Raw genomic sequence first — 21,193 nt, forward strand, 5'->3', positions numbered from 1 at the left:
ACCAATTAAGCATATTAGGTGATGTGCATCTCTGTAATGAGAAGGGGTGTTGTGTAATGACATCAACACCCTATATCAGGTGTGCATAATTATTAGGCAACTTCCTTTCCTTTGGCAAAATGGGTCAAAAGAAGGACTTGACAGGCTCAGAAAAGTCAAAAATAGTGAGATATCTTGCAGAGGGATGCAGCACTCTTAAAATTGCAAAGCTTCTGAAGCGTGATCATCGAACAATCAAGCGTTTCATTCAAAATAGTCAACAGGGTCGCAAGAAGCGTGTGGAAACACCAAGGCGCAAAATAACTGCCCATGAACTGAGAAAAGTCAAGCGTGCAGCTGCCAAGATGCCACTTGCCACCAGTTTGGCCATATTTCAGAGCTGCAACATCACTAGAGTGCCCAAAAGCACAAGGTGTGCAATACTCAGAGACATGGCCAAGGTAAGAAAGGCTGAAAGACGACCACCACTGAACAAGACACACAAGCTGAAACGTCAAGACTGGGCCAATAAATATCTCAAGACTGATTTTTCTAAGGTTTTATGGACTGATGAAATGAGAGTGAGTCTTGATGGGCCAGATGGATGGGCCCGTGGCTAGATTGGTAAAGGGCAGAGAGCTCCAGTCCGACTCAGACGCCAGCAAGGTGGAGGTGGAGTACTGGTTTGGGCTGGTATCATCAAAGATGAGCTTGTGGGGCCTTTTCGGGTTGAGGATGGAGTCAAGCTCAACTCCCAGTCCTACTGCCAGTTTCTGGAAGACACCTTCTTCAAGCAGTGGTACAGGAAGAAGTCTGCATCCTTCAAGAAAAACATGATTTTCATGCAGGACAATGCTCCATCACACGCGTCCAAGTACTCCACAGCGTGGCTGGCAAGAAAGGGTATAAAAGAAGAAAATCTAATGACATGGCCTCCTTGTTCACCTGATCTGAACCCCATTGAGAACCTGTGGTCCATCATCAAATGTGAGATTTACAAGGAGGGAAAACAGTACACCTCTCTGAACAGTGTCTGGGAGGCTGTGGTTGCTGCTGCACGCAATGTTGATGGTGAACAGATCAAAACACTGACAGAATCCATGGATGGCATTCTTTTGAGTGTCTTTGCAAAGAAAGGTGGCTATATTGGTCACTGATTTGTTTTTGTTTTGTTTTTGAATGTCAGAAATGTATATTTGTGAATGTTGAGATGTTATATTGGTTTCACTGGTAAAAATAAATAATTGAAATTGGTATATATTTGTTTTTTGTTAAGTTGCCTAATAATTATGCACAGTAATAGTCACCTGCACACACAGATATCCCCCTAAAATAGCTATAACTAAAAACAAACTAAAAACTACTTCCAAAAATATTCAGCTTTGATATTAATGAGTTTTTTTTTTCATTGTAGAGAGGGCATTGGTGCAAGAATTTAGATCCCCATCTATGCTTTTGCCAGCTTGGGATATACAATTTGCCCTTCCTTGCAGGGATGTACTTAGCACTGAACAGTGTTTGTGTGTTTGAGTGTAAGCATGGTTTTGTATGGGGTACGTGTGAGTGAAAATAGGGGTGTGTTTGTATCTGTTGGTTTTTAAATGCAGGGGTATGTTTATATATAATGTTGATGTATTAATACAGTGTGTTTGTATATAGTGCTGACATTTTTACATTGCATGTATGTAGTGTTGAAATTCGAATGCTGCGGTATACTTGTGTGTAGTGTTGGCATTTGATTTCTGAGAAGCATGCACATATACACATTCACTGCCACACAATGATACATAGACACACATATAAATACAAATACATACACTGACACGCATGCACATAGACAGACATACAGAAACACACATTTAAACACATATAGATAAAAATACACAAAATACACAAACACTCACTCACATGCAGATACCCTGTCAAACAGAACCACACAATGACACACATACAGACACACAGATACACACACACACACACACACACACACAGACACACACACTGGCACACATACAGATACGCTGACAAACAGAAACACACAATAACACACATATAGATACACATGCTAATCAAAATTTTAGCCACCCTCCAGTTTCCTACCTTTTGGATACAGGGTGGATTCTGCTGGCTAAGGCTGTTGGTAGCTGTTTGCACTCCCCCTCATCTCTGCCATATATTCCTCCTCTTTCCTAACACTTCCTCTCAGTGCAGGCTCAGTGCAGGCTCAGTGCAGGCTGCAGATATTACAGGGGTCCAGTTGCGCTGTGTAAGCTTTCTGGACAGCACTATAACTCATCAATAGCATTCTACATTTATCTGTGTACAGTAAACCCACAGACAGGTGCCGCTACTAACACAATTCCAGCTTTCATCCCAATCATACCAAGCAAGGTATCATCTACAGCCAGGCTATCAGATATCACCACATTTGCTCTGACACAAGAGACAGAGATACACACTTGAGTACAATGTCAGAGTGATTTAGATGAAAGGGCTATAAGGAAAGGACAACACCTAATAAATAAAATCTACCTTAAACAACACCATGGAAAGGGCTCCTCCCATCAGTGGCATACACACATTCCACGGGGCCCATGCCCCTCCCTTTTCACTTCCCCCTCCGACAGACACACACACGTACATACAGAGACACATACATAGAGAGACATGCAGACACACATAATCACAGACACATACATTCATACAGACACACACACACACGACACACATACATACAAAGACACATACAAAGACACATACATACACACAGACACATACATACAGACAGACATACACACACAAGACACACATACATACACACAGACACATACATACAGATAGACATACACACACACAAGACACACATACATACAAAGACACATACATACAGACAGACACACACAAATACACACAGGCACATACAGACAGACACACACACAGACAGAAACACATACATACACACATACAACGACACATACGTACAAATATACACATACATACAGACATACATACACACACACATACAAAGACACATACATACATACAAACATGCATGCATACATACAGACAAACAGACAGGCACACATATACAGACAGATAGACACACATACACACAGACAGATATACATACAGACACACACACACACACACATGCAAAGACACACAAACTCCTACACACATATAACATGTTTAAGTCACCCTCCGGTTTCCTACCTTTTAGGTGCAGGAGGGTGACTTTCCCTGGGATCCAGTGGTGGCTCAGGTTGATGGCCTCTCCTTCCTCCCGCATGGCTCTCTCATAGCTGGGTGGAGTGACCGGTGCAGTCACTTGCTCCCATCAGTGATCTCATCACAGGGGGCCCGGTCACACTGTTAAAGTGCCACAGCGCTGACCAAGCACCCTGGAAATCCATACCGATCGGGTGGCCCGCAAACCATGGTGGCTGTTACCCGGTCGCATATATTGATGTGGAATTATTAAAAATCTTTATTGTACTTGTATTGAATTATTGTACTAACTCCATTTTAACTTTATACTGTGACTTCGTCCTCCATTTTGTCCTCCTAACCTGACTTCTTCAATCCTCCATTTTGTCCTCTTGACTTAACTTGTTCATTTTAAAACTACATTACGTGACTGAACTTCTCAACCCAATTAATACAGTAGACAAAGACCGTGTTTCCTTCAAGGACAAGTACCAGGAGGTGCTGGCTACTCCTTAAGACTTGCTGGCTACTCCTTAGAGCTTGTAAGATAGTACAGTTTGAAGGCCACAGAACACAGTAGTAATGAAATGTTCTATTCATAAGAGACCTTGCACCTGGACATAAAGCCTGATATCATTGACCGTGTAAAATGACGCTTAGGACCCCCTTGTCCCCCACCCGTGTCCAGAATAATCCCACCTCTGATGGGTGGGCACGGGACTAACCTCTTAATTTTACGAACCAATAGGTAAGACACTAACCCCGTCACTTAACAATTAATCCAATTGATGATGTTTATTTGCTGATATTCTAATAATCAATGATGACGCAAAATGCCTCTTAAAAGGGCCTGCGCGCCCGCTTTTTCTTCACTTGCCAATAAACTTTCTCGAAGTTATTTTAACCTGAACCTCGTGTGTCAGACTTAATTACTTCAGCGTATATACGCAATTTAATTTTATTGATTTGGACAGGAACAGATAGACTTTGAACATTTTGGTTTACTTTCAAAAAGTACCATAACAACTTGGCGCCCAACGTGGGGCATCGGGCTATGTCCGGCCGGTGAGCCGTCCTAAGGAAGACAAGGGTGGACGGAGGAATCCAGGGGGAAGGAAGGGAGATTGATCACCTCCAGATACACGGTAGAGACTTCTGCAGAGCCACCGGTACGTTCCGGCCCCTTTGATTGACCCGTCCACGTGTCTGTGACTGCTTCCCGGGAGGACATCAAAGACAGGTAATATCTTGCCCGGTGTCTCGTTACTCACTTGTTTACCTGCATTTTAGTCTATCTGTTGCCTGGGTGTGTTTGAATTGTGTTTGAATTGTTTGCCTGTTTCCCCATTTTGAGATAAAGGGGGGGTGGACCTGCAGGGGATTTGCCTGGGGTTCTGTCTTGCTTGTTTTCCCCTTTTTGGGATAAAGGGGGGTGGACCTGAGGGGACTTGCCTGGGTCTTCTGTGTGTCTGTCTATCTGTTTGTATTTTACCCCTTTTGGGATAAAGGGGGGTTGACCCGTGGATGTGTTCCTGGGGGGTCTTCTGTTGCCTGTTTTACCTCTTTTAGGAACCACGGTGCTGTGGTTGTAAGGAAAAAGAGGGGTTGACCCGTGGATGTGTTCCTGGGGGGTCTTCTTTGCCTGTTTACTTCTTTTAGGAGCCTCGTGGCTGTGGCTGTAAGGAAAAAGAAGTTTGTGGAACTGTGGGATCTGTGTAGAATCATAGTTTCCTGTGATCCAAGTTTGTGTCACTTTGATAGCCTAGCTAGCTTCACTGTGCGCGTTCGGACTATCCAGCTCTAGTTGAGTTGGGGACGTCCTGACCCGGACCATCCAGCTCTAGTTGAGTTGGGGACGTCCTGACCCGGACCCTTCGGCTCTAGTTGAGCTGAAGGTCCACTGATTATTTAATCGTGGTAGGAGACTTAGCCTTGTGGCAGGGGACTTTGTTTCCTGGGGGAATTCAGGCAGGTATTGCTTGTTTTTCGCATCACGTGGTAGTGAGACTTATAAGTGGGTTTTATAGGGGCACTACGGGAGTGAGGATAGACGTGGCCACATTCTTGTGGACTGCAGAGTAGAGGGAGGCTGGAAAGGATTTCGGACCGGTGTTAGCTGTTATCCTTGGCCGCTGGTAGTGAGACTTATGAAAGTCGTTCTCCGAGCGGGGACACTACGAGGTTGAGAAAGGTGACTTTGGAGTAAGCACATGTAGAAGGAAAGGGATTATTGTTGATTTTATTTGAACTGTAATGCATGCACTGTATTTCAATTGTATTGTTGTCTTGTCTGTTTCATTAGGAGTCTCATGAACTCCTGTGTCTGTCTCTAAGGATTTTTCCTTGCCTTTCATCTTTTCTAAACTTCCTATATTATTATACTATCCACTCCCATTTCTCTTGAAAGAGAAGTGATTGGTCACACACTTCTCACCTCGCTCCAATCCGTGTCTACCACCCCGTAGGCGGATTCAGTGACTAGTCTACGTTTTGGGAAGACGCACCTGAGAAAGTCCCACGATTCTCGGGTGGCAGTCGAGCATTGTAGACGTTCTTGTTCAGTTTTCCTTCTCTCTCCCTATATCTAGGACGCTGGTATAGGGGTAAAGGGATTATGGGACAGGATTTAAGCAAGCCCAGTAAGGGCTGGTTAGCATGTGATTTAGTCGAAGACAGAGAGGGTGAGGAAATGGTTAAAGGTGTTGAAAAGATTGCAAAAGTATGTAGAATTGCTGTACCGACATGTGGAAGATTGCAACCAGAAAGTTGGCGTAGGTTACTGACAGAAAAGAAAGGCAAACTTACAGATAATGGTTTATTAAAGACTGCTGAAGCATGGTATAGAGTAGCGAAGGCTATTCAGCTAGAAGGTTGGGTTGAGGAAGAGATAAATCACAAAGGTGTGAAATTGTTTGTGTATCATAATAATTGTGTTGCTGGGGTCTATCCTCAGCCAGCGCCCAAAACCGGCGCCCAGGGAATGTCTATCCCCAAGGTTCAGTCAGCAATAAGTGATAGCCAGCTGACTATGTTCCCCACTCCCAATACCCATCCCATCACCTCCCCTGTCTGCCCGGTCCTGAATTCTGATGGATCTTTCTTTTCCCCTGCCCCATCTTTAACATTCCCATCATCCTCATCCATCCCTACGCTACCTGCTATACCTTCCCCTAACATTTCATCTGCCATTCCTGCCCTACACTCTCTCTCTGTTCATGACCCCCTCCCCTCTTCTTCCACCCAACTAACCACCTCCTCCGCCCTTGCCCCGGCTCCTCCCTCTACACCCACCCCTACCAATCCCTCTCCGTTCCCTCCCATCTCCACCCCAGCTCAATACCCCACCTCCTTCCCCTCCCCAGCCTGGCCCTACCCCTTCCCATATCCCATGGCCCTGCCCTATCCCGGATATCCACTCCCCACTCCCCAAGCCACGCCCCAGGTTCCGGTCATGCCCAGTCCGGCACAGTCTGCCCCGGATGTGCCCTCTTCCAACATGGCCGCCACTTCTTCCCTTAACCCTAATGTAGTACCTTCTCCGGCCACCAATATGGCGGCCCCCAGTTCGGCCCTGATGCCGGTAATTCCCGGTGACTACCTATCCCCAGGTTATGACTCGCTAGCCACCCCTGCATCTGGGGCTCGTTCCCAACCACCGATCCTTTCACCTCATTCAGGCCCTGCACCACGCAAAAGAGCCAATATCATAGAATTCGATGATGACGAGATGGACAGGGTGTCCCATGTCTCATCGGAGCTTGCCGCGGGAGCCCCAACTCATCGTTCTATCGATGACCCCTTTGGCCACAAGGGTCGGGGAGAACAGGCCCCTCCTAAATATGTTGCTTTCAATCCCACTCAAGCTAGTGCTCTAATGAAATCACTCCCTGACCCAGAAAAACAGCCTATGCCCTTCTACCGAGGGATAGTTCAAATTCAAAAGACTTATTCCGCAGCATGGCGTGACCTACTGAGCATTTGTGCTATAAAAGCAGGGGATGCATATTGGCCAAGCATGGCCCGACACCTCAGTACGGATCTGCTCGGCAGTGACGTTGATTACCCCTCCGGAGTAACTTTTTGCACCCAATTAAGAGAATGGGCTAAGGACAAACTTGCGGATCAGGCTGCTGGCCTTACTGATGTTATTCAAGATAAAGGAGAATCAGTGGAAAGGTTTCATGCAAGGCTGTATCAAATGTTCACAGATTTGGGGTTTGATCTTACTGACAAGATTCATTCACAAATGCTGTCAGGTGCGTTTGTCCAAGGTGTTAAAGACTCTATACGCAAGGGAATCATTGCTGCACGTCCTGAATACAAGGTTGTTCCCTTGGATACCCTGCTTTTAGTTGCTAGAGGTCTGGAATCTGTTCAGACCCCAAGAAGACCCAATCCAGCTCCACTCATGGTGGCCCGCGCTACCCCCATCACCTCTGGCACCAAGGGTGCCAAGCTAGAGGATGTAACTTGTTTTAATTGTGGGGCTCAGGGACACTACAGAAGTGATTGTCCGGAACCTAAAAAGGAACCTGGGGCACCCAGAAAGTTCTCTAAATCTGCCCCAGGCCCCAAGACCGAGAAAAAGATTCCAATTATTGAAGAACCAGATGATTAGGAAACTGGCAAGCCTGTGTCTGTAATCCCTGTAATGGCAGCGTCTACAGGGGATAAGGGAGGGCCACTTGCCACAGTGACTTTGCCCATTGAAGACCATCCTACTACATTTCTAGTTGACACAGGTGCAGCCCGTAGTGTTCTACGAGAACAAGACCTGCCAGACCCATCCTTCCTGTCCAGTATTGATGTCTCTTGTGTTGGAGTGGATGGCCAGCCAAGACGTAGCCCTTTAACAACTCCACTACGAGTTGGCTCTAGCCTGCTTGCTCGCTTTGTAGTATCCTCCACATGCCCCATTAACCTGTTAGGTGCTGATGTTCTCTCACGCCTGCAAGCATCCATCACCTTTACCCCGGATGGGCAGGTAGAAATGTTTACACCTCTGTCTGTATCAGACACTTCAGCCCTATGCTCTTTGCCTCTGATGCTGCATATAGAAAAGCCCCGTGAGGAGGCAGCAGAATTAAGGTCCAATTTCCCAGAGGAATTAAAAACACAGGTGCCCGCTAAGTTATGGTCCTCAGGCCCAGAGGACATAGGTCACCTAAATGTTCCCCCTGTGGTGGTAAAGCTTATTTCAGGAGCTAAGTTACCAAGAAAACCACAATATCCATTAAAACCAGCACAGTCTGCTGCAATTTCTGTCCACATCAAGGCACTCTTGGGGAAGGGTGCCCTTGTCAAATGTAAATCTGAATGCAACACCCCGTTATTTCCTGTGAAAAAGAAAACTCCAAAGGGTGAGCCAGAGAAGTACAGGATGGTTCAGGATCTCCGTGCTGTTAATGAAGCTACCGTCCTGGACACCCCTCTTGTACCAAATCCTCATACTCTGCTCTCCGGAGTCCCACCATCTGCAAAATTCTTCACAGTTATTGACCTGGCCAATGCCTTTTTCAGTGTCCCACTGGACCCATCCTGTCAATACCTGTTTGCTTTCACTCATGAAATGCAACAGTATACCTGGACTGTCATGCCCCAAGGGGCACAAAATTCTCCAAGTCAATTTGCTAAGGCCATGGGCACCATCCTTGACCCATGGCAAGCTGAGCACCCAGAAGTTGTCCTACTTCAGTATGTGGATGATCTACTGCTGTGTGGAGATGATATTCCCACTACTGAAAGGTGTTCAATCAGTCTTCTTTCCTATTTGGCAGAACAGGGATGCAAAGCTTCACTCATCAAGCTACAATTCTGTCAATCTTCAGTGATCTTCCTTGGACATTGCCTATCTCAAGGTACCAGACATCTTACTCGGGACCGGGTAAGAGCTGTTCTGGACATTCCACCTCCAAGGACTTCAAAGTCTCTTCATGCCTTCCTAGGCCTCATTTCCTACTGCAGAGCATGGATCCCAGAAGCCTCTCTGCTTATGCAACCTCTCTATGACGCTCTTAAGTCTGACCCGTTTTGTCTGACCAATGACGCCCTGGACAATTTCGATGCTTTAAAACGTGCCATTGCTTCAGCTCCTGCCTTGGGCCTACCTGACTACTCCAAACCTTTCAAATTATTCGTCTCTGAAAGACAAGGCCATGCTACAGGAGTCCTCACCCAAACTAATGACTCAAGAGGCCGCCAGAGGCCTATTGGATATTTCTCATGTCAACTGGACATTGTGGCCAGAGGGACTCCTTCCTGTCTCAGGGCTGTTTTTGCTGCGAGAGAACTCATAGAAAGAACCTCAGACCTGGTCCTTGGCCACCCTCTGGTTGTTTTGGCCCCTCATGACATTTCTGCCATCATCAACCAAGTCCAGCTCAAGCACGTGTCTCCAGCCAGACATCTGCGCTTACAGTGTCATCTTCTTTTGCCTGACAACATTTCCATACAAAGATGTCAAGTGCTTAATCCGTCCACTCTTCTTCCACTCCCTGAGGGGGGTATCTATTATGGATTTATCACGGATGAAACCTACATTCACCTGCTCTGTGGATGTATCAAGAAAGTCATGCATCCACATTTGACATTTTATGAAGGCGAAAAACCTCTCTGTGAAGGCCCAGATCACGCCTTCTGCACCATGTGGTACAAACCGAACATTACTCCTGAACCTTGCTATGAAGATGAGCTTTACCACCGGACCGATGTAAAGCTCACTGCACAAGACTTCTATTGTGACTCTGAAGGCAATAGCATGGTCTTGATCCAGCTACCTCAACAACTTAACTACCTTTACCGTCATTGGGATACTGCTATCCCACATATTCCTGTTACCAAGTTGAAGACAAGGTCATGGAATGATCTTGGGCCCATGGCAAAACTATGGGCCACCATGAACGAAGAACAGCTACAGGAAAATGGTATTGTCAAATACCCAACAACTGACCTTCTAGAAGTATGGCCACGCCATTTCCTGGAAAAGGAATTCCAAGATCTGGTCATAAAGAATGATTATGACCCAGAAACACCTCATGACTGTTTTGAACAGATGAAAATGGAAACAGTGCACTTACCAACTGTGCATGAGAACCCATTACCAGATCCGGATTTTACCCTGTTTGTGGACGGATCGAGATATGCCGATGAAGGAGGAACATATCACACAGGATATGCCGTAACCACAACAGATGAAGTCATTAAATCATCATCCTTACCGCCAGCAATGTCTGCGCAAGAAGCTGAATTACAGGCTCTGACTTCAGCATGCAAAATTTCCGAAGGAAAACGTGCCAACATCTATACAGATTCAAGATATGCTCTGGGTGTGGCACATGACTTCGGCCTAATTTGGAAGACTAGAGGATTTCTTACCACCGCCGGTACACCAGTCAAACACAGCACTGCAATCAAGGAGCTAATGGATGCCCTCCTACTCCCCAAAGAAGTGGCCGTTTTGAAAGTCAAGGCCCATGGGAAATTGGATACAGATGAAGCAAAGGGCAACCATTTGGCTGATCAAGCTGCTAAGTTAGCGGCCAGGGATCTGCAGGAAGTGGATGAAGAAGTGTCCGGACAAGAAGAAGAAGAAGAAGAAGAAGTCCCTATTTTTGCTTTGCAAACTCTTCCTACTGATTTGCGAATCTTACAAGAACAACAAGCTGCAGTCACTCCTGAGGAAATCCAGAAATGGAAAAAGAAAGGAGCTGTCCAAAAGGACGGAATATATTACAACAACTTCAAATTTTGTCTTCCCAGAAATTTATACCCAGCAGTGGTCCAATGGGCACATGGGCCTGCACACCTGTCAAAAGAACTGATGGCCGCCCTCATACAGAAGTATTATGAAGCACCCGGAATCACAACATTGATAAGCAACTTCTGCAAAGCCTGTGTTATTTGTGCAAAATGCAACCCGGGAAGACCAGTCAAGGTGCCTGCAAAGAACCTGGCAAAGCCCATGTACCCCTTCCAACGAATTCAAATTGACCACATCCAAATGCCCAAGAGTGGGCCCCATGAATATGCACTAGTAATAGTGGACATGTTCTCAGGCTGGCCAGAAGCCTACCCAGTGGCCAATATCACTGCAAAGACAACCGCAAAACGCCTAATTACAGATATTGTATGCAGATTCGGACTCCCAGAAGTCATTGAGAGTGATCAAGGCCCAGCCTTTACAGCAACTGTGACTAAAGAAATTTGGACTGCTCTAGGGGTGACTCTAGCCTTCCATACCCCTTACCACCCACAAAGTAGTGGTAAAGTGGAGCGCATGAATGGCACTCTAAAAACCAGAATGTTAAAAATGTCACAAGAAACAAAGATGCCCTGGCCAGAAAGCCTACCAATAGCTCTATTCAGTGTTAGGCACACACCTAGAGGGAAGCATTCACTGTCCCCATATGAGGTTCTATTTGGGACAGCACCCAGACTAGGTTGTTATTATCCGCAGCAGTTGCAACTCCAATCAGATGTTTTAGTAGACTATGTAACTGAACTTGCAAATGTCCTAAACAAAATACATGCCCAAGTTTTCTCTTCAATTCCAGATCCCGAATTGGATACAGGTTCCCATAACCTACTCCCCGGAGATTGGGTCCTGGTTAAGAAGTTTGTGCGGAAAAATACCCTAGAACCGAGATTTGACGGTCCATTCCAAGTTCTCCTGATTACCGCAACCTCCGTCAAATTGGCCGGTAGGCCAAATTGGATCCACGCTTCCCACTGCAAGAAATCTCCTGCCCCAGAGGAGGCGAATATCGCACAAACATGTATCTCTGGTACATCTTCTCCTTAATTAGCCTTATGAAGGCCCAGCAAGTAGCCATTACCAAAGACATTAGTGGGTACACCTTCTGGTATAATTCATCATGCACCCAGGTGGCTACTTATACCTTTGACTACTGTGATATTGTAGAGTGCCCATTTCCCACACCACAAATCCAGAGCATCTATAGAGATATCCCTCATTCGAAAGACCCATATGTTTGTGTAGTTGACAAGCAATGGGGGCACAATTGTGACCATTGGGGGGCGGCGGGGTGGAATGCCGGGCCTGCCTGGGGTTACAAACCAAAAAGTGCCATAGCTAAAGTAGATGATCGTGGTAGATCCCTTCTCCAGAGAATGACTTTGAGAAAGCCTGGGGGGAGCACACCAATGAAATTAATCCTTAACATTGAGCACCCAAGCCCAACAGATGCAGACCAGTATGTGATGGGAATGTACTGGAAAAGGGGTTCCTACCAGAAATTAGGGCATTTCTACCTCAAAGATATGTGCAACTCTTCTGAGTGGCAAGGGGCCACCCATATGGTCCCTAACCCATTAAAACCCCATATCCAGACCTTTCAGGACATGATGGCCATTGCTAACCCCACTTTTGAAGATACCATGGCCGCTGAAACAGGTTTTAATGATGTAAATTTATGGTTAGAATGGATGAAATATAATGCTAATAAGCATAATAGAACCGCATGTTATGTGTGTGGAGGTGCCCGGCCTCACCTGGGTACCGTACCTTTAATCCTACCCGTAGATATAGAAGAATGTGTTTTAAGCCTTTTTGCCTATCACTATAATTTTAACAGGTCCATATGTATTGCATGGACAAAGGAGTATCCTCTTCTAGCCAAAGACGTCAAACCCCCTGATGGTATTACCGTATATAAAGGTAATTACACTTGCTATGCCATGTACGATGGTATTGGTAAATTTGTAGGTAACTTTTCCAAAGGCTATTGTGCTACATACAGAACTGTCCCTGTACGTTTGCTGCAACATCACACTAGGTCACTAGGAGACATTTATTGGTTGTGTGGGGATTTACAGCTAAGATCCAGAATGGACACAGAATGGTGGGGAGAGTGTACTTTGACTAAGGCCATTATGCCTATACATATTATTTCTGACACACACCTCAACACCCATGAGTTCAGCCACACTAAGGTTAAACGTGACGCCCCAGTGAAAGGAAGTTTTGATCCTCATGTATATATTGATGCCATTGGAGTGCCCAGGGGGGTGCCCAATGAGTTTAAAGCTAGGGATGAAGTTGCTGCAGGATTTGAATCAATTTTTACCATAGTTACCGCAAACAAGAATCTAAATTGGATAAATTAAATTTATTATAATCAACAGCGTTTTGTCAATTACACCAGAGACGCCCTCCAGGGGTTGGCCGAACAGTTGCAGGCCACATCCCAAATGACTTTCCAGAATAGAATGGCCCTAGATATGATCTTAGCCGAAAAAGGAGGGGTTTGTAAGATTTTGCCCGACACTATGACATGTTGTACCTACATCCCAGAAAACACAGGCCCTAATGGTAAAGTCACACTAGCTATAGAAAAATTAAATGACCTGTCTGAAGAGTTAAAAAGGAATTCTGGGATAAAAGATCCCTGGGAAAGATGGTTTGGTTGGATGACAGGATGGCAAAAGGCTTTAATGCAGATTGGTATGGCTATACTAATTTTTCTTTTTATTTTTGCTCTTCTCTTTTGTTGTGTCCTCCCATGTCTGAGAAAATCCCTCATGAAGACTGTTGACCAAGCAGCACCCACTTTGACCCATCTCGAAGTTGATGACCAAGAATTCCAAGACATCAACTCACCCTGTCTGCCGCTGCAAACATTCCCTTTTGTTGATAAAGTGCAGGAATTCTAGGAAGGGACTAGCTCAGGGACAGCATCTGTCAGTGAATGGTAAAGGCCCCATGTGGAGAAGTGGTGGGTTAGCTGCCATGGGATACCCTTGGGTGTGAAGCGTTCGAGAGCCATACTGACGGATGGTTAGCCTATTAGGGTCAGATCTAGGGACAGCCTTGCACTTTGCATTAACACCTAGCTAGCGGCCACGGGATTTCTGTGCCTTTGGGTTAACACGTCTTCTGATACTAATATAATAAAGTTTTATCTCTTAGAATCTAACATTTCATAGGGGGGACTGATGTGGAATTATTAAAAATCTTTATTGTACTTGTATTGAATTATTGTACTAACTCCATTTTAACTTTATACTGTGACTTCGTCCTCCATTTTGTCCTCCTAACCTGACTTCTTCAATCCTCCATTTTGTCCTCTTGACTTAACTTGTTCATTTTAAAACTACATTACGTGACTGAACTTCTCAACCCAATTAATACAGTAGACAAAGACCGTGTTTCCTTCAAGGACAAGTACCAGGAGGTGCTGGCTACTCCTTAAGACTTGCTGGCTACTCCTTAGAGCTTGTAAGATAGTACAGTTTGAAGGCCACAGAACACAGTAGTAATGAAATGTTCTATTCATAAGAGACCTTGCACCTGGACATAAAGCCTGATATCATTGACCGTGTAAAATGACGCTTAGGACCCCCTTGTCCCCCACCCGTGTCCAGAATAATCCCACCTCTGATGGGTGGGCACGGGACTAACCTCTTAATTTTACGAACCAATAGGTAAGACACTAACCCCGTCACTTAACAATTAATCCAATTGATGATGTTTATTTGCTGATATTCTAATAATCAATGATGACGCAAAATGCCTCTTAAAAGGGCCTGCGCGCCCGCTTTTTCTTCACTTGCCAATAAACTTTCTCGAAGTTATTTTAACCTGAACCTCGTGTGTCAGACTTAATTACTTCAGCGTATATACGCAATTTAATTTTATTGATTTGGACAGGAACAGATAGACTTTGAACATTTTGGTTTACTTTCAAAAAGTACCATAACAATATATACATACGTACATACATACATACATACATACATTCTACATTTATATATATATGTAATATTTCTACATAATTAAAGGAACACTATAGTCACCTAAATAACTTTAGCTAAATAAAGCAGTTTTAGTGTATAGATCATTCCCCTGCAATTTCACTGCTCAGTTCACTATCATTTAGGAGTTAAATCACTTTGTTTCTGTTTATGCAGCCCTAGCCACACCTCCCCTGACTATGATTGACAGAGCCTGCATGAAAAAAAAAACTGGTTTCACTTTCACACAGATGTAATTTACCTTAAATAATTGTATCTCAATCTCTAAATTGAACTTTAATCACATACAGGAGACTCTTGCAGGGTCTAGCAAGCTATTAACATAGCAGGGGATAAGAAAATCTTAATCAAAACAGAACTTGCAATAAAGAAAGCCTAAATAGGGCTCTCTTTACAGAAGTGTTTATGGAAGGCTGTGCAAGTCACATGCAGGGAGGTGTGACTAGGGTTAATAAACAAAGGGATTTAACTCCTAAATGGCAGAGAATTGAGCAATGAGGCTACACCAAAACTGCTTCATTAAGCTAAAGTTGTTCAGGTGACTATAGTGTCCCGTTAAGCCATTTTCTTAATTACAATTTGCGGGACCTGCCTGATAACCCAGGCAGAAAGTCCAGAGAATTTAGTTTGCTAGCACTATATTTAACCCTGTAACTTTTCAAGACAACATAAAACCTGTACATGGGGTTACTGTTTTACTCGGTAGACTTCGCTGAACAGAAATATTAGAGTTTCAAAACAGTAAAATGTATTACAAACATGATATCAAAAGTGAAAGATTTTTTTGCATCTTTCACACACAGACGGCACTTAGATTGACGATGTAATTGTTGTGATACGTTTTACGGTTTTGAAACACTAGTATTTATTTTCAACGAAGTCTCCTGAGTATAGCAGTACCCCTCATGTACAGGTTTTATGGTGTTTTCAAAAGTTAAAGAGTCAAATAAAAGGCTTATTTTTCATTTTTTTCACATTGAAATTCGCCAGATTGGTAACGTTGCCTTTGAGACCGTATGGTAGCCCAGGAATTAGAATTACCCCCATGATGGCATACCATTTGCAAAAGTAGACAACCCAAGGTATTGCAAATGCGGTATGTCCAGTCTCTTTTAGTAGCCACATAGTCATACTTGGAAACGAGAGAAATCTCAATGTATCTTTCCTGGTAAAATATTTTATAAAAAAATAAATAAATAAATATAGTAATTTTAACCAAATTAATTCTACCTAACCATGAGATTTGCAAACTACACCACTGTTTCATGTTTTCTCTAAGCTCTGGCCAGAATTTTTACAGGTTATAAGCATGCATCTTAGGCAGATTCTTGCACGGGTTAATTTACTGTTTAATGCATCTTTTATATTGCTTTTATATTGCTTTAGTCAATAATTCAATCCTTCCTTTGTATGTTTATATTTATATTATATTGCTTTTATATTGCTTTAGTCAATAATTCAATCCTTCCTTTGTATGTTTATTATTATTGTTATTGCCATATATCACCACTATTTATATTGTTCGGTTCTGCCCGGAAGCTCAGCTAAAGTTTTCACTTTTAATCTAAGTTACACCCATTTTGTCTTTTACCACCCTTATCGAGAGGCTCAATACCAAGAGCCATCTGGATATTGTTGCATAAGAGTTTTTAAGTATTTCCCCAAAGCATTTCATCAAGTTTTATTGGGGATCACGTGACCGTTTTCAATAATTAAAACTCCCTTTATACTCCACAAAGATGTTTGTAAAGCATGTAAATATTGTCTAATCTATTTTCCTTTTTCTTTTGGGAGTTATTAAAGCAAATACATTTATGCTAACCTTTGCACTGATCATGTGACCCCAGGTGAGGTCAAAGGTCACATATGATGTAATTTTGGCACCAAATTGTCCAATTTGAATAAGCTAACACCCTATATATACCCTATAGTGTCAGACTCTGTCTGTTTATACTTGAAAACGCCCCGCAGTTGGCGAAACATGTTGTGTTGTTTTAATATTTTTTTTAAGCATTAAAGTATATTTGGCATTCACTTTTTATATGTCTGATCATTTATTACAGTTTTTTTATGCGTTTAAGTTGTTTTATTTTTTTTTATTGTTCCTGGCATGCCAAAACTGTTAAATACTTACCAGATATGAATACCCTGATAAGGATCATCCCATGGAGGATCTACCCAACAGTATATCCTTGGAGGCAATTATACCACCCAAGCGCTAATATCTGAGCGGTGTGAATTGCTCAAAATATGTGAGTAGGCTATTGTTATCTCTTTATTTACTACTACATTTATCACAGTGAGCACTATTGTTTCCCTTTTATATTTTGTATATACCCATCTATATGCTGAGAGACTGACTCTTAAAGCTACATATCCATCAGTGGAGATTCTACCGCTATATGCTGTTTTACTCAGGTGGTTTTATAGCTCTATCAAATGTGAATACTATACCATATATGTTTCTGTAGTGTGTTCTGCGCTTAGCACCTTGTTCTAGCTCGTGGAGGATTCAGCAGGAAAAGTCCTTGTAAGGATTAGATCTCCCAGGACAGTGTGTTGTCCCTATCCTGCTCCAGGAGGACCCCAGTCAAGCCACGGTGACAGGGGCAGATGCGTTGAGGTTTTTCCCCTGTTCCAGCTAGGAAGCGCCCCTTGGCAGAGATACCCAGCCGGGGTACAAGGAGCTCCGCTACAATATCCATGTTCCATATGACTTCCCCTTTAACCATTAACCTTTAAATTTGACATTTTAGAACCATCCAATTTGACGTTTTAGTTTCAAACAGTTCTCTTACCTATTTTGCCAATTAACCTTCACCTTCCTTTATAATTTATGTCAGAAAATCAATGTATCACAATTCCTTTTATAACAGTTTACAATGTATTATTCACTCTGTTATATTTTATGGACTGTTTCACTTGATGTTACCTTACCCATAACCCTCATCTACTGAACAACACTGCAGACGAGAGCACCTTATAAAAAGTATAATATGATCAATGCACACTAAAAAAAGGATCCAAAAAACATTTGATAGTACTGGAAAAATATAAAACTATATGCTGTCATCAATAAACCTTTAACACATCTTTAATTCAATAAAAAGTCTTACAACCGTACTAGAAGTAAAACCACTCTTTAAAAGTGAATATTGTATAACTTGCTAATGTTTTAAATGGAACCCACAGCATATCACCTGCGGGATTGTGGTATTTTAAGGGCATGCTAAAGTAGTCACACATGTTTAAAAAAATTATCCTTAGTATTCCTTAGGCTACTTACTATACAAATCAGCCTTTTTTTCTGGAAATTGTTCAGGGCCAACTGAACTTAATTTAATCTGATAACATCTGGCTGCTAATGTAAACGTAGCCACAAAGCCGCTACTCTCAAGTATTTATGCAATCTACATATTTCTGGCTCTTTTGTGGTAACACAAAGGTTTAGCAAAAGCTGAGGGGTTTAGGCTGCTTCCTTTATTGTATTAGAATACATGCAGGCATTTATTTGGTTCAATGTGATTCACAAGCCATATTATATTTTTTATGCATGTCATAGAAATTTATGGGGCAAATAATATAATATATGCCCCATGTTTTTATTATTATTATTATTATTACTATTATTAGACAATCTAATTATCAAATTAGTTGGTAATAATATTTAATGCAATTCATTTAAATGTAAAATAAATTGTACTTGTATAATAGAACAATTGTACAACGATTTTAAAATATGCATAATTCATAATACAACATCAATATTGTATTAAGTCAAAATAAAAATAAAAAAACAAATTAAACAATATCACAATATGGTTTGACGTTATGTGATAGTTTTAACACTCAATGTATCCTGGTGTTTATCATTATCCTGGCTTAGACAACTATTACTGGCATTCATTTAAAGAATATAAATATACCAGGAAGGCGTTCTTTAAATCTACCATCATCTTCCAAAAATTGAAGTGCCTTTTAATCTTTATACACAGTTACATCTAAAATAATATTTAACACAATATCACGTGCCTCTCAAATCTGCAGACAAACAGTGCCTGTCACTAGTTATACGCTAAAATAGATTTAAAACGTTTCAATTTAATTACCATACACAAATGTCTGTGATTGTAGTTAATTAACTCGGGCATACATATGGAATATGATTCAAGAGTGCTCTTCATTCAGGAATTTAGAAATATTTTTACCTGAAAATTCACAGAGCACTTAAAGTTGTATTCAAAATTATTTGACCCCCATTGAAAATCAGGTTTATTGTTATCATTTACAGACTTTCCGCTGTTTGCAATAAACAAATCAAACAAAAGCAAGTGACATAAGCTCAACACAATGAATGCTTCAAGTGGTTTCCCTCAAAATCAACTGAAAATGCAACTTATAATGACTTAGTTTTAAGTCTGACAAATATATTAGAGGGATATGAAAGGGTAAGGCCCGTGTTTTGTTAAATTTATTTTATAGTAGGGAGTCTCATTAACATTTTTAAGGATATATCTTGGTAAAGAATTAAGATGATAAGTTAAGCTTAAAATAATATCATTGGCAAACATTATCCTTTTTATATTTAAATCCATCCTAATCGTGAAGCCAAAGGTTCTATGACAAATACAAAATGTAGGGGTGATAAAGGGCAGCCCTGTCTCAATCCAGATAAAAATCCCTTGGCAAAAACTCTAGCAGTTTGTGAATAATATAGGGTAAAGATGGCATTGATACATTTCAAAGGGATTTTCATATTTAACAGCACCTGTTTCAAATATCCCCACTAAATCCTATATTTGCATAGTTTTACCAACATAATTCCAAGGCATCCGAGAACATTTTTTTTTCAATCTAACTGGTACTAAACACCACCTATATAAGATGGGAAAATGTTTTTGTAGTGTGATGTACATTGTGTCATTGAATAATAATAACTTATATTCTAACTCAGTAATCTTAGTAATATTCTTTTAAATAAGCCTGCATGTGAGTGCCACTGTAATATAGATTTATGTCTTTCTTTTTTTGGAAGGAAACTTTGATTGAAATCTTTGCTTGTGAACTAACCTACGTGCACAGCCTAGAACAAAAATTGAGGATATTAAATACTTATGCTTCTCAGCTACATTATATTTCTATTTAAATAAGTTATTTTCACTTACCTGAGCATTTTCCGCTCTGCCAGTATACTTCCCAATTTGGGTTTTCCCGCTAATGTAGATTCCTATTACAGGAAGTAATTTTTTTGCCTCAATTTCTTCGTCATCCACAAACAATATTGCATCAGCTTCTGTTACCAATATTCGTATTTGATGCCATCCTTCATCAAACAATTTCTATTTTACAAAGAAGAGAGATCATTTTTTCACTTATTCCAAATATATTTATAGATGTGAATGTATCATGTAACTTAAAATGCTTGCAATGTTGATACTTGACAAAGGATTCACTTTGAGAAAAAAAACTAAAAATTTTAAAGTTGATATTTTGAAAATACACTGATAACTACGGTGATGCAATAATGACACTACAATTGTATTCTTTTTTAATTCTTTTTTTCTGTTTTAGTTACTCACTGAGAGACCTAAAAAAATTAAGTATTTTGTAATATACTGGACAAAATCCAATTGGACTTAAATTGCCTAGTCTAGAGCATTTGATTGAACACAAAAACTGGCAAAAAATACATCAACATCTCTGTTACCTTAACACCAGGTTTTTTAAATGTGACAACCTGGGTATCATTTATTTGACTTGTTGTAGTGAATGATAATGTTCTGTCTTCTCCATTTAATGAAACCGCTGTTTGAATTGAGCCATCAAGGGCTAATATTCTCCACAAGTCCCACTTTTTCTTGATTTTAAACCTCTGAGTAGAAACGAACAAATATGAAGGAGGAAGGCCCTCTGGAAAAACATTCCTACAATATAAAACCATTACATAATTATATAGCAGTCAACTATTTTATTCTATGAATTATTTCATTATGGTCTATGAATGCTATGCAAATATTATTAAGTCAAGGCAAGTTGCATTAATTTCATGACTATATGGATGGGCCCTGAAGGCTATATAGATTTTTGCCTCCTTTGAGAAATCTAAGTAATTGTTATATATTTTTTTAATTTCTGCTATGGTACATAAGCAGTTTATTTTTGGTGCTCATTCTGGTACCAAGATATGTTTTCTGGATTCATTTTACAATAATTCAGGTTATCAATGCATTAGCAT

At 41.6% G+C, this 21,193-nt stretch overlaps 1 protein-coding gene across 1 annotated transcript in view; it reads right to left on the minus strand.

Annotated features, from left to right (window-relative positions):
* The window catches only part of COL21A1 (collagen type XXI alpha 1 chain), a 406,528-nt gene that overhangs the window by 200,188 nt on the left and 185,147 nt on the right, over positions 1-21,193 (minus strand). Inside the window, exons 5-6 of the mRNA XM_063442941.1 lie at positions 20,666-20,882; positions 20,124-20,297 (exon numbers count right to left, since the gene is read on the minus strand). Coding sequence (XP_063299011.1) covers positions 20,124-20,297; positions 20,666-20,882 — 391 coding nt within the window. The remainder of the gene's footprint in view (positions 1-20,123; positions 20,298-20,665; positions 20,883-21,193) is intronic.

Source organism: Pelobates fuscus, chromosome 2, assembly GCF_036172605.1.
Source record: "Pelobates fuscus isolate aPelFus1 chromosome 2, aPelFus1.pri, whole genome shotgun sequence".
Taxonomy (NCBI): domain Eukaryota; kingdom Metazoa; phylum Chordata; class Amphibia; order Anura; family Pelobatidae; genus Pelobates; species Pelobates fuscus.